General features: G+C 41.6%; 1 protein-coding gene and 1 long non-coding RNA gene across 3 annotated transcripts; one reads left to right on the forward strand and one right to left on the reverse strand.

Moving 5' to 3' along the window:
* Positions 1-276: 276 nt before the first annotated feature.
* Positions 277-6,066, reverse strand: TOMM7 (translocase of outer mitochondrial membrane 7). The gene is made up of 3 exons (XM_079947972.1): positions 5,853-6,066; positions 4,168-4,216; positions 277-516 (listed from the first exon to the last, which is right to left on the reverse strand). The coding sequence occupies exons 1-3, from the start codon at positions 6,049-6,051 to the stop codon at positions 501-503; spliced, it is 264 nt and encodes an 87-aa protein (XP_079804098.1). The 5' UTR covers positions 6,052-6,066; the 3' UTR covers positions 277-500.
* A 156-nt stretch (positions 6,067-6,222) lies between these two features.
* On the forward strand, positions 6,223-10,888 carry LOC307199848. 2 transcript variants are annotated; one of them, XR_013832232.1, is made up of 4 exons: positions 6,223-6,352; positions 9,055-9,110; positions 10,222-10,322; positions 10,759-10,888. It is a non-coding gene; the product is annotated as an uncharacterized lncRNA (long non-coding RNA). The 2 variants fall into 2 exon arrangements; XR_013832233.1 differs by having other exon boundaries at positions 10,228-10,322.
* Positions 10,889-14,804: the final 3,916 nt, after the last annotated feature.

Below are 14,804 nucleotides of genomic sequence, written 5' to 3' on the forward strand. Positions count from 1 at the left end.
CTGACTAAACATTAGGAAGAACTTTCTGACTGCAGGAGATGTTAAAACAGTGGAACAAAGTACCTCGGAAGATAGTACTCTCCCTCGTGGGATTTTTTAAAACAGAAGTTGGATGGCCATCTGTCTGGAATTTTTTGGCTGTGATTCTTGCACTGCAGGGGGGTTGAACTAGATGGCCCTTCCAACAATTCTATGAAATCCAGCAGTTGGATGTAAAGGGAAATGAGTCTTAACATGTGTCATGACCTGCAAAAATTAGATTTCCTCATTAAAGAATTTCAGACAAAATATTTATTCTAAAGGGGAAAAATGAAAGTGTAACACAAATAAATTAGACAGATGGAAATTCCATTATGTTGTAAGCATATTCCATGTTGTAAGGGAAGTCTGCTTGCCAGTGGCATAGCTCAGTGTTGTTTTTCCTAGCCTTTGGAATGCATGCATCTCCATCCTTTTTTCCTGCTCAGCAGCCGGCTTCCATAATGCTGTGGTTAACTCCTTCATCCCCATAGTAGACTAAGAGAGGTGGAGGAAGAAAAAAGGGGAAAAAATTAAGTTGATCACAACTCTTATAATGCTGTTACCAGCAGAACAGCTCTTTCAAGAAATACTAAAAAGTACAACTTTGTCACTTACAGCACAGTTCTATACATGTCTAATGAGAAGCAAGTCCTGTTGATTTCAATGTTGTAATTATTATGTAACTGAGTACAGAGCTGCAGCTTTACACATTCAATAACGTATTCAACCGTGGAAGGTCAGCCAGTGTAGATGCAAGTAAGCCATATTAATTAACAGAACAGAGCAAATGTAGAATCATTAGAAGAGACTAGGGATACTTTATTCAGTTCCACTCTGATAATCACCTGCAGCTGAGGGATAGTCAGCTTAGGCTACCCAACAGTGACAGAGGTGGGGTTTAGGCTTGGATTAAGGTTTGAATTCAATCATCAATACATAACAGATACTGATGTGGCCATTAGGAACACCATCATATTTAAAGTGCTAAATGCACCCAACCATATAAGATGGAATTAACACTCATGTGACTGTAGAATACATTTGGGGGTATTTTATCTGCCTTCTAGTTTCACTCTCTTTCTTTCTTTCTTTCTTTCTTTCTTTCTTAGTATACTGTCACATTCTTTCAGTGCAATTCTGAGGTGGCTTAAAGAAATTGTAATATTATGACTGATCTTGAAAGTAACCTATATTGACACAGACAAGTAATATTAAGGCTTATCCATATTACACTGCTCTCCAAAAATGCTCACAATCCCAACCATTATTTTCAAGGGAACCTGGCAATCCATCAGGGACTCTAGAAATAAAATTCTAGATATTATTCTATCTATTATCACTCATACCAGGGTGAAATCAAAGATGAAACATGTAACATCATAAGCGACTGAAGTTATGATAGTCAGCTCAGTTGACTGGTTGGAAAGGCCATATAATAGCTAGAAAGGCAGTTTCTGCTTTTAAAAGTCAGCAAGATTATTTAGGTACTAAATAATATGGTTCAAGCCACAAACAAGAAATTGGTGGCATCTTCTCAATGCTTCATCTCATTTACACACATTTTAATCCCAAGCAACTTTATGATATTGTGTATTTAGGCTGCCATTTTACCTAGGAGTAAGTCCCATTAAGTCCCAGTTTTTGAGTAAACATAAGAGTTCACTGTCAGTGTCCACCCCAATTATGCTACTAAACTATCCCCCAAAATAGTAAACACTATGATCACATCCATTTTTTCTCTCTGCCCATCCACTGGTCTTCAAGATTCCAAGGACTGACAAAAATATAAAATAGTTAAAGGGGAGCACATTCTTCCCTTCCCTTCCCAACCCATTTCATTACTACTACAAAGACTTCTTAAATGTGTTGACCATTTCAAATATGTGTGACACATCTAAATGAATGAATGAATGATTTAATATCACATGTTGGTTCAGGCCACAGTAATGGAAACCCCATGTTTTAGTGCAGAAATTAATAGCACTTTGGTCCCAGTCACCAAAAACAGTGATCCCAAAGTGTCGGAAGAAGCTCTAAGGCACTTGAGTGGGGAATGCTGGAAACACACCAGTTGTGTGTATCTGTGCCTGGTGAATGTATGTGCTGTATGAGTGGGGGGGATATGCTGTATATGCAGTGAGTGTGGGGAGGGGTGTTCGCATGTGCACATTATGTAAATGCAAGTGTGGTTAGTGTGCTGGATGCTTGGCGAGTACATGTGTATTGGGGGTGTCTGTATGTACAGTGGTGCCTCGCAAGACGAAATTAATCCGTTCCGTGAGGCTCTTCGTATAGCGGTTTTTTCGTCTTGTGAAGCAAGCCCATTGACAGCTTAGCGGATTAGCGCTATTAGCGGTTTAGCGGCTTTTAGCGGATCAGCTGATAAGCGGCTTATCAGCGGATCAGCTGATAAGCGGCTTAGGGCTTAGGAAAAGGGGGGGGGAGAGGGAAAAACCCCGCAGGAACTTGCAAGACACTTTCGTCTTGTGAAGCAAGCCCATAGGGAAATTCGTTTTGCGAAGCGCCTCCAAAACGGAAAACCCTTTCGTCTAGCGGGTTTTCCGTCTTCCGAGGCGTTCGTCTTGCGGGGCACCACTGTATGCTGCATACAATCCAACAAAGCCAATTTGGGCATCATGCACTTCACTTAACAGAACAAGTCTCATTTAATTGTATATCCTAAACATACTGGATAATACAAGAAAGTCTTGTATTAAGAAGAGGATGCATTTTATCTTTTAAATCTCATAAATGCAAAAACACAGGCAGATGACAAGACATAAAATTGAATAAATTGATCACCTGCAGATTTTTTAAACAGACAATGGGATTTTACATGACAGTTTAATTACAGGAGTCTAAACAGCAGTCAGACAGCAGTCAGACAGTAGAATATTAAATGATAAAATGTTACATTAATGCCAATTCTCAGTAGCATCCATACAATAAAGTGTCACCATGCAGAAGCACCATAAATGCAAGGAGAAATTAATGAAAAGCTTCAATGGTTTTTTCTATTACTTCCAGAATTTTATAAGAAAGGAAAGTCCTTCTGCCAGTCTGGTTTGTTTTGAATTTAAAAAACAAAACAAAAAAACCAGCAAATTTTAAACCACCTCTGAGATCACATAGGACACAGGTGGAGAACCTGTCACCTTTCAGATGTTGTTGGACTTTAACTCATATCAGCCCAGGAATGGTGGGAGTCCACCAATACCTGGAAGGTAGATTCTGACTGGTCATATACAACTAAATCATACTCAAAACAGACCAACTGAAATCAATTGACTTAAGTCCACTGATTTAAATTGACTTACTCTCAGTAGGAGTAACATTAGTAGTCATTCATAAACTTTATACTTATTCATGCCTCAGCAACAGCAAAAAAAAAAAAAAAAAAAAAAAGGTTCTCCCACTAATCCACTCTGAAGCCTAACAGTCTGTTTGGAAAACAAACTGTTAGGCTTCAGAGTGGATTAGTTTTATTAGGCTTTATTAGGCTTTTTATTAGGCTTTATTAGTCTAGTTTTATTAGGCTCCTACTCTCCACCTCATTCCAACCCTTAATATGTAACCACTCATATTTTCCACGAGGTCTTATTAGTGCCATCAGGCAACAACAAAATGAAACAGAAGGCCTATGCCTTGTACATTGATCAAACAACAAACAACATACACTGCCTTTTTAAAAATTCAGTTTCAAGCAGGGTAAGCTGTCGGTGTTTAAATCATTTGATGGTTACCAATTCTTGGTTTGTAATGTTACTGAAGCAAGCTCATTCCAAGAGAAAGAGGACTTGACACAATCAGGTCATATCTTTTGATGATATACTTAAGTCAGCAACCAAAAGATAGAACATTTCCTTCTTATGGTGTGTCCCTTAAATTAAAAAATGGTAGCACCAAATCCTGACCTACACCTTACATGAGAATATAGCAACAGTTAAAATATAATTTGTGTGATATTTCTGTAAGTGCACGTGTAAGAGATGTATAAATGGAATGGGACTTACTCTTAGGTAAGTGAGTGTAGGATTGTAGCATAAGTTTCAAACTCTCCCCTCCAAGTTAATCACAAAGCACATGTTCTATTTTCTCCTTTAGCAGGCATTATTTCTGCTGAGGTATTAACTAGTGAAAACATACCTCAGAACGGTTGGCTCAGGCATTCCAGGATCTGCACCTCTCTTAAATCCTAGTTACAAACAATGTATCTGTCAGTTTATATCATGAATATATTATTGCTTTTACATATAATAAATATTTCTAGAATTAATGCACACATGACTAGCCACAGTAATGTAATAGATAGCATTGCACTTTGATACAGTCTCCTGCACTCCGTACCGCAACATGCCATAAAGTAGAAGTGCAAAGAAAGGGGTCCATTCTATTGCGTGCTCAGCAACACACATTGAAAACCCCACTCCTCTGCACCAGCAGGTGACTTGGGCTGCAAGCCTAACCCCATACTTACCTGAGTGTAAGCACCATTAAATGTATTAGGATTTAGATAGATTCCAAGTTAGAATTGCACTGATAATCTGCCTGGGAAGAAATAATACTCTTCTAAAGAAAAGTATCTCTGACATCTAAAACAGTCCTTATTTTGTGGCATGATGTATGTTGCCCACCAAATCCACCAGACAGAGAAAGACAGTCTCTGATCTTACTAATAAATAGGACTTTACTGCATTGTTAATGGAATTCAGTAAGAAATGTCCTGCACAACAGGCCCATGGATAATGGAATAATTTATTTCCCAGCAAATGAAAAAGAAGTTGTCAATGACACTTCATAGAACAGAATCATTGCTGAACTAATTGAGCTTGGCCTGGGAAATTCTAAGAACATTCTAAAAATTGGCCTCTAGTTTTCAGAAATCTGCTGACTTCTAAGCAAACTCCTGATACCACAAAAGAAATAACACACCTGTGAGCAATTTTAACCATGTTTACCTTTGTGTCATGCTTAAACACATTTAGGAGTTCACATAATCTGTCTGTCTTGCAAACTGCGGTGGGGAGATTGTCGGTGATTATTCACCCATTCCTCCATTCAGCTCACTCAAGCAGAAAGCTAGCACACCAGAGAGACAAATGTAGCCCAGCTTACTGCTGGATATAATAATTTCTTCTTGCAAGGTGTTATAACTTTCAGCGCACAAGAGCATCCAACAGTTGTGTCGCCCACAGACAGTCTGAAGCAGTGTTTCCCAAACTCGGGTCTCCAGCTGTTTTTGGGACTACAACTCCCATCATCCCTAGCGGGCAAGACCAGTGAGGTCAGGGATGATGGGAATTCTAGTCCGAAAACAGCTGGAGACCGAGTTTGGAAAACACTGAAGGTCACAGGAGATCCTTCTATCACCATATTCACACAAGCTCGCCTTCTAACGAGTACTAGGAAAGGAAAGAAAAAACAGAAGGGCTTTCACGATGCAGCCTGCTTGCCTTTTCTCTAGGTTAAATCCGAAACTACCAGCGCTAAAGTGAGCTGTGAAGCGGAGAATTTGGGTTCAGGGAACGGAAGCGGACAAGGGCAATGAGCTGCTTCTGCCCCACAGGGAACTCTCCCCGCTAATCACGAGGAGCTGAGGGGAATCGGCCACGTGACTCGCCGGTTGCGTCACTGTCGCCGCCGCGTTCCAAGAAGCCGCGCCGCGCGCGCTCTAAACAGCCGTTGACGGGAAGACCGTTAACGGACCGTTAACGGTTCGGGAAGCTGCCCCGCCCCGCCCCCGCCGCCTGCCTCAAGCCAGAGTATACCGAGTCTCCCGTGACCAAGCCGCCCGCGGCAACCTACTTGCTCTCCCCCGGCTCAGGACTGACCTAGATAGAGTACTACCGGGATGAAGCCCCACCGGATGGCAAACTGCCCGCCCTTGAACAAGTGCTGCAGGCGCTGCTTCGACTCCTTGCTCAGCTTCGGCATGGCGGCGGCCGCGTCGTCGTCTCGGAGGCAGCGAAGGGCGAGAGACGAGGGTGGTAAAGAAAGGCCTGTCTTTTGCTTCCTGGCGCTACGGCGCATGCGCGCAGAGGGAAGGCCTACCCGGCGAGGATTTGTTGTCGGGCAGCGGCGCCGCCTCAGGCCGGCTGGGAAAGGAGGGGAACGGCAGCCGCTGCTGAGGAAGCCTAGAGCCGAGCTTGCCGCGTAGGGCGAAGCGAAAAGGAATGTGTTGAAATCGGCTCCGCTTCATGACTGGCGGATGAGGACGCGCCAATATTGGATGGAAATCCTTACATGCAGGAGTCGGGTTTTTTTTCCGCCGCAGTGGGTCCATTTCGTTGCTCTTCCCGGCTAATAGTAGTGCCTGCCTATCTCCGCCGGAGTAAGTCGTGGCAAATATCCCCCCTCCACCCCGTTTCTGAGCATTACACACACGCACCTCGCTACACGCTTGTTCTTCACATATGATCTAAAACGGAGTTTCCCCCCTCTCTAACATCACAGAAGTGTTTTTAAGGGCCAGCTCGCACGTTACGTTTTTTCGTGGAAAAGTTGTTAGCACGTGGACCGACCCTCGTGGTAGGCCACCTACACTTGAGGTTAAGAGGGAGAAGGCAGGCGATGTGAGTTCCGCAGGCTCCCTGGCAAACGCCAAGAGTGGAAGTTCAGTTTTGCTTCCAAAGCCCGCATGGAAGTCAACAGCATTTCCTTTTGCTTGTACTGTAAATTCTCTGTTCTACCACTGGCCTAACCTAAGGTTACCAGATGTCCCCGTTTCCCGGGGACAGTCCCCGGATTTACAAATCAGTCTCCTGACAAAATCCATCTATTTTGTCCCTGGATTCATTGAAAAAAATCTGGTAACCTTAGCTTAACTCTGTTTGTCTGGATTTAGCACTCGTGACAGGTGCTGCCTTCGAAAGTGGATTTTTCATGTATTTTTCTGCTGCTGCTGCTTAAAACATTTCCTGGCTATTAGCCTTCACCAACCAAGCACTAAAACCAGTACTGAAAACTCCAGTAGAATTTGGATTTTCAGCAAGGGAGGCACCAGGGAAAGCATGTGTGCCCACAGGTGCCACATCAGCATTTCCTGATAAACATCTCGATTAGAACAGTTACATTTTATCAGTTTTGCATTGGCATGAATGTAAACCAAATTAAAGTGTAGTTGAATCTCAGTTATGAAATATATAAATGAGCTAACCTGCCAGTTTCAGAAATTTTATTACTATTTAAAATTCTGCTCCTCTACATACACTGATAGAGAATGTTGGAGGCAGTCCTTGCACTGCCTTCCCAAAGCTGGGTAAATGAGGTGCTAGGCTAGGCTATGGGCAGGAGTCATAAGGGCTCTTGCCAGGGTCTTAGAGTCCTTTCTTCTTCCTAAGGCATATTGAGCACTTTTCCAGCTTTGTGAAGGAGGTGGGAGAGCTCTAAGACCCTGCCAGAGCCTTGCACCTCCTTTCAAAAGCCTGGCACCTTGCTTAGCTTAACTGGCTGGGGGGGGGGTGACCCATGGGTTCCATGTCAAAATACTATTGCAGCCCACTTGGTATGAAGCCAGAGACTTGTGTGCCTCACTATTTAGAACCCAGCTTGGGAGAGTGACTTGTTGACCCACAATCTACCCTATTTTGTCAATTGGACATTTTAGGTTTGGGTGGCTGAATAAACCCAGAACAATTGTGTCCAGACTAACAAATATTTGCAGCATAAAGAGCATCCACAAACCAAGCAGAGCCCATCCACTAGCTAGCTGGGTTTTTTGTCTTTCATACCTTCTGCACGGTTGAATTCCAAAGCTGGGGTAATTTGGAAACTTCTCAAACAGCCTCCAATGTGACAGTTGAAGTATTAGAAAAATGTGTGATCCTTTAAGAAGCAGCAAATTGCAAAATGCTTTAAAATTGCCATGCTAGGAGGATAACATTTAGCTGAGAGAGAAAGCTATTATTTACAGCACTGTAGTCTTAGTGTGCAGGGGACGCAGGTGGCGCTGTGGGTTAAAGCCTCAGCGCCTAGGACTTGCCGATCGAAAGGTCGGCGGTTCGAATCCCTGCGGCGGGGTGCGCTCCCGCTGCTCAGTCCCAGCGCCTGCCAACCTAGCAGTTCGAAAGCACCTCCGGGTGCAAGTAGATAAATAGGGACCGCTTACCAGCGGGAAGGTAAACGGCGTTTCCGTGTGCGGCTCTGGCTCGCCAGAGCAGCGATGTCATGCTGGCCACGTGACCCAGAAGTGTCTCCGGACAGCGCTGGCCCCTGGCCTCTTAAGTGAGATGGGCGCACAACCCCAGAGTCTGTCAAGACTGGCCCGTACGGGCAGGGGTACCTTTACCTTTACCTTTAGTCTTAGTGTGCACAGCTTCTTATACTTCAAAATCTCGCACAAGGAGTTTGCAGTATAAATTGCTGAGTTACTATTTTGGAGTGGGAGGAAGGGAGGAAAAGAAAGGGGGGAATATGATATCTTAACTTAGCTTCTTCCTTGACAAGGTATATGTAGAAATGTCAAATTACCAGGGCTCTTTTTCAGGAGGAACTCAGTTCTGGCACCTCTTGGGTGAGTTCTGGCACATCTCAGGAGGGTGCCATTACCATTTAAGAGAACAAGGGATGTGTTCAGGGTGAGTTCTGGCAATTCTATTTCTAGAAAAATAGCATTGCAAGTTACTAACTACATACAGTAGTAGTAACAGCTCATGTTGGTGGCAGTTGCTTAGTTCTTAGTGTAACATTTGATGTTGGCCCAAATTTTTGACTGCTTACAACTTTAATTCGAGTCAGTGCTGTACAAGTTGTGCTACAGAGGTTGATATAAAAGTTGTGCTACAGAGGCTGTATAAAATAAGGTCTAAGAAATAAAATTTAAAAATAGTAAGAATTTCAGGAAGCTGATAATAATTTATTAAAATGGTAATTGAAGCTAAGACATAAATACGAATTCAACTCTTAAAAAAAGATGAATTTAATCACTGAAGTTTCAAAGAATGAGGATTGTATGTGAAGATTATCTTGCATGAAGGTGGACCAACAAAATACTTTTCCAAATGTTAATCCTAGATTTCCTTTTTCTTTTTGTAGATTCTATAATAAACGATGCAGACTGACAACATTGCCATGTCTTACTTCCATCTAAGGTATATTGCAATGTTCTTGCCTAGTATTGCCTCAGTTTATGTTATTGTGAATAGAATATCTGGCCAAAGATGAAAATCATGAACTGATTGTGGATACTTCTATAAAGTGTTATACACAGATCTGATGGCTCAAAGGATTTTCTGAGGCCAGATAGACAGATAGAGTATGTTTAGATTTACCTTTACAGTTATTTTAATTCTGTTTACGAGATTTATAGACACTTGTCTTTCTAAAAAACCTAGCTAAGTACGTCTAGGTTAACTATTAGTAACCTAGGGGCAATATCATAGTTTCATAAAGTGCAAAACAGAGGTAACTAATGAGCTACCTAATGTGGTGACCTGCTGATGTTGCTGGACTACAGCTCTTAACAACCAGGAACCATACCGGCTTCCCCTGCTGTGAAAGGTTTATCATGTGTCACTTCCTCTGTCTTTCAAAAAGCAAAACCTACAGAATATATTTAAGCTAAAAGAAAACAAATATCTCCTAATACTAAGTTTTGCCATTGTTTTTATATTCCTGGGTTCCTTTGGAAGGAAGGGTGAGATATAAATTTAATAAAATAAATAAATTTCTGTCACACAACTCCTTTGGGCTAACTTTATTCCATAGTGACCTGGCTGGTTCTATGTACCAATGTGCATCTTTGCAGAAACTGCTCCTCAATATAATACAATTTTATGTTCCCTGTGCCCAAAGACACTAAGCCTTCTAAGACACTAAGCCTTCAAATCATTTCAAACATGATTTAAAAAGACACACCTTCCTTAGCAGTTTGGCTAGCTACTTTATTCTACTTTATTACTTTATTCTGCTTCTGGAAATAATTTCCCTCTCCCTGTCTTCAATGGAGTTTGCTCGAGCTACCTCTGGACCTCCTTCTGTACTACCAGCAAATCTCTGCCCTTTCTGAGCTAAGGAAAGGGGCAATAGTTAACATAAAAAAGATAATAAAAGCAGAGCATAAATTTGGAATGTGAGACTAGAGGATGGACTAGTAAAAGGAGTACAGTTGCAACATGAAAAATGATCAAGCAGGAAATTTTGTTTTGCTAAGTTAAGTTGCTAATAATTTGAGTAAACTTACAAAAATATTTTATTCTGGAGTTTTAGAAAGACGGAGGAGATAGTCAGCAGGATATCAAAGAGTTCGGTTACCAACAGTGCAATTCTACGCAGTCTAATCGTTTAATGGGACTTCCTACCAGGTAAGAGGGTATAGGATTGCAGCCTAAAGAGGGTTAGACATTTATGGAAATGTGGAAAAGGATTGTGGAATGTAGGATAAACTAGAAGTAGTTTTTCAAAGGTGTGTCAGCAGTTGGAATTTACATAATTTGAAGCGTTTTTAAGACCAAAGGAGTTTGCTGGGAGAGAGTTTCAGGAATAAGATTTAAGACAGCACAATATAGCAAGAGGAGCTAGGGGAAGGCGGTATTTTAAAGAAATGTTTGAAGTGCGATTTTTTTAAAGTTCTGATTTTTAAATAAAATATTGAATAATATATTTATATTAAATACATAAATATTTAAATGAATTCAGAAGACAAAAATTCATAAACATTTACTAAACTCTATGTTCTTAACCAGAGGAAATGGTAGACTATTGCCGTTTTAAAAGGGTAGTTTTATCTTTCACCACTAGATGGCAGTGTTTAACAGAAAAGACTTTAACTTCTGCCACAGTCTGCCGATTTCTTGAAAAAGATCACTTGAGTGAAGCCAAGGATGATGACGGGTATTTAAAATTCTGCAATTCAGTTTCTCCTCTAAAGCAGTGTTTCCCAACCTTGGGCCTCCAGATGTTTTTGGCCTACAACTCCCATCATCCCTAGCTAGCAAGACCAGTGGTCGGGGATGATGGGAATTGTAGTTCAAAAACAGCTGGAGGCCCAAGGTTGGGAAACACTGCTCTAAAGGACATCAGAAAACTTCATCAAAATTTGTTTGTCTAAGTTGGTCACTTTCAGTGTACAGAATGCGGACAACCTCTCTTGAGACATTATGGCCCTTAATTCATTTTTAATTCTTTTGAGTCTTGAAAAACTACTTTCCCGAGCTGTTAGTGACCATAAAGCTAAGAAATAGCCACAAAATTGCTCCCACATTAGGAATATCTTCTGGATATGCTTCCATCAACAGTTCAACACCTTGCTGAATTTCTTGCTTGGATGCTATCAGGATAGCAAGAATGGAAAATAATTGTGCAATATCACTGTACACACAGTACTTCTTTTTATATTGGCTTCAAGTGCATCTAATATAGGAATAAATGATTTTAACCTAAACTTATCTCTTAAAGTGCATCTAAGGCATCAGGTGCACTTCTGTCATTTCTTTGCCGTTCCCTCACTCTTTGTCTCCTTTGTTTTGTGGTTAACATTTGGCAAGGTTGCTTTTGCTTTGTTTCTCAAGCTCATCAAAATCTTCTCCAATTTTCCTTAAAAAAATCCAGAAGTGAACTGTACAAACTTGCACAAGAACTCAATAACAGGCCTGATTTCTGAATGGCTTTGCTGACCTTGTGAAAATGACCTAGCACACGGATTTATATCTCTAAGATTTTGCAGACTTTGGCTGTGAACTAGGGCCGCACAAAAAAAATTCAAGTTGGGCCCTCAAGTTTAAAATTGGGCCCCACTGGCTGGCCCTGATTCTCATATTTGCTGGGCCCGAGTTGTCCTGCCCTTGCATGAAGTCTTGGGTTTGCAATTTGGGGGGAGGGGAGACTGTCCGCTGGGGGGTGGGCGGGCTGGGGAGGCCCCCTAGATTTAGAGGCCCAAGGCTTCAGCCTACTTAGCCTATACATAAATCTGGCACTTTCTGCCCACTCAGGGTAAACTCAGTCACCTTACTATGCAGTCATTACTGTATGGAAAATCCAACTTGTCCCCCCTTAGAATTTAGACACAATAATACAACTTTTCCCCAGCTGGCATAAATAATAGTTTTCCATTTCTGATTGTCTTTTCATTGTGAATTTTACAGCATTTTCTGTAATTTTATTATATACATAATCTGCCCTGAGCCCGTAGGGTGAAGGATGGACTATGAAAAAATAAACATCAACGCTTTTGAGTGTGCATACTTAGCAAACAAAATTAGCAAAACAATTGCAATCGTATTACTCAAAGTCTTAAGCATACAGAAATCTGGCAAAATGACTGTTGTACCTTCTGTGCTTCCACATATATAAATGCTTTTTCAGCAGGCTTCAAGCCAGTGAAGCAACTTCCCATTTATTACAGTGACCTCTTGACTGTAGCTTTTTACTAGTAATTTCATGTATTAGCTTGTGGTGGTCCAGGAGCCAAAAAGTTCTGTGTGAGTTGAAAGCACTTCTTTTCTTGGACAGGACAGTGAGCAGAGGGGGAAGAATGACTGTTAACCAGTATTTCCAATAACAGCCATTTGTGTAATATTCCAGGAGCAGCTTCGCAGGGGTGCAAGTGCCTGTAGTGTGAGAGGAGATTGGAAAAATGCCCATTGTAAGCTTGGAACTCCACATTCTGGCCATGGAGTGAAGCATGATATTTATTCCATGATTTCAAAAATGAATGGCACTACAACATTTGGTATCAGATACAAATTTCATCAGGCACATTAGCGTTGAGCAGAAAGTTGACAAAGGTTGGAATTAGACAGCAACCTCATGCTGAGTTTTCCTGTTTTTTACCCATAAGGCAGGGGTAGGCCAATGGGAATTGTAGTGTTAACAACATCTGGAGGGCCACAGGCTCCCCACCTCTGCCATAAAGTTTACCCATGTTGTTTCTCCACCTTGTACCCGATCTACATGGTTCACCACTGGGGGCTGATTGTTGGTAGTTATGACTACATATGTAGTCAGTATGCCCATGGATGGAATATGCTTCTGCACAGTGAACATTGAGACTTTCAATTAAGAGTACTTCCCTCCACCCACCTTATCAGGGTGACCTCCACTATGTAACTAGTCCTCCAGTTACTTTATATAGCCCCTGTTATCAATAGTTCAAATAGAACATTTAGCATTCTTAAGATATAAGAACATAGGAAAAGCCCTGCTGCACTGGACCAAAAGGCCCATCTAATCGAGCATCCTCTTCTCACTGGCCAACTAAATGCCTATGGGAAGTCTGCAAGAAGGACCTGGGTTCAACACTGCACTCCTCCCTTGTGATTCACCAAGGCATACTGTCTCTGGCATCTGGCAGTAGAGACAGAACATCATCTATAAAAGCTTGTGCCATAATAAAAGTGCTAGTCTTTTAAAATGCCAGAAGACTATTGTAATAGAAATAAAATACATCACACCATAGTGGGGAGGACAGTGACCAGATATGCTGTACAAGTACAAACTGTTGAAGGACAATCTTGCCCTCCCTACGTGTGGTTCTTTAGCTTTAAGTTAATTTGATCTAGTTGAGATTCCTGTGTTGCAGGGAGTTGGACTAGATGGCCCTCAGGGTCCCTTCCTGTTTTGAACCACAGGGCCAAAGGAGAACCTGTGTGAGTGGATGCAGGGATATCAAAGGAGTGATAAATTCTAGTGCTGTATTAAAAGGAAGGTGTAAACTTACGGCAAATCAGCCAACCAGGTCTCCCAGGCTTTACAGGCACGGGACAGACACTGCCACAAATAGATGGCTTGTTTCCAGCTAAGCAAACATTCATATATTCTTTATACACAAAAGTCTCTTTGCCCAGGACTTCATATCACTTCATGAGGGCATAGGTGGCAAATAAAGATAGTTCCCCTTTCTGGGCTCAGAGCCCAGCACTCCAGTCCCACAGATAACATCAAAACAGTCCAATTAGCTTAAAGCAAGTGAATATAAACATATATGAGGTCATTGTTACAACAACTGCCAGTTAATTGCGGGGTTATCTTGACTACCACTATGGTGTTGCAGAGCTTCTGGAACAGTTCACCTTTGGTTCAACACAATTCCAACTCTACAATTCTATGATTCTATGAAATGGAGGATTCCTTCACAATGTATAATTCATATATTACTGAAAGAAGAACACATATTAAGTGGCTCCAGAAGGAAAACAGTAACTTAGGACATTTTAGGGATGGATCTTGGAAAGGAACAAGTGAAGGAAAACAATGTAAGAAGAAAGTGCCTTTGTGCAACAACAAACTGCTTTTTTTTACCATTCACTAAACAGAACTGTCCTCAATTCTGGGATAAGCATTAAGAGCTTCCAGGGCAGAGGATGAAGGGCACCGCTGCCAATTCTAGAACAGTTTCTAAACAGTATTGTGAACAAACTGAAGCTTTATTAAGCCTTGCTGCTGGAGGACCAGCTGAATGCATCACAGAATTCTAAAGCAATAGCTTGTCTGCAGTCCAATTAAACAGTTTGGTGAGTTGCCTTTCAGAACAATGTTCTTCATAACATTTACTCTACTTGCCCTATGGGCTAAGGGGAGGGCATGTCAGGAACATTTCAATGCTTGTTGCACACACACCCCAACCATCCTATATAGAACAGCACTGACCGCACGAGCTATTAACATTTTTTTTTCCCTTGAAAAGACATTGTGTTGGACCATACTTCAGTTCCAATCACTGGGGATGGTTAGTCATGACAAGTCCTATTGTTTTTAATTTAAACTCTGTGCAACTAACAGTCTGGAGCAACCTGTTGCTTTATGTGACATTTAGGAAAGCCACTTCAAAACATCCCCATCTGTCCACC

Source organism: Podarcis cretensis (genome assembly GCF_951804945.1).
Source record: "Podarcis cretensis genome assembly, chromosome: 12".
Classification (NCBI taxonomy): domain Eukaryota; kingdom Metazoa; phylum Chordata; class Lepidosauria; order Squamata; family Lacertidae; genus Podarcis; species Podarcis cretensis.

What these genes read in the sequence shown, in the direction of transcription:
- TOMM7 (XM_079947972.1), bottom strand. Translation starts at nt 6,051, where the DNA reads ATGCGCCGTAGCGCCAGGAAGCAAAAGACAGGCCTTTCTTTACCACCC. An exon ending in CCCGGTAGTACTCTATCTAG is followed by an intron (nt 4,217 to 5,852) that starts GTCAGTCCTGAG and finishes GTTTGTAACTAG; the next exon opens with GATTTAAGAGAGGTGCAGAT.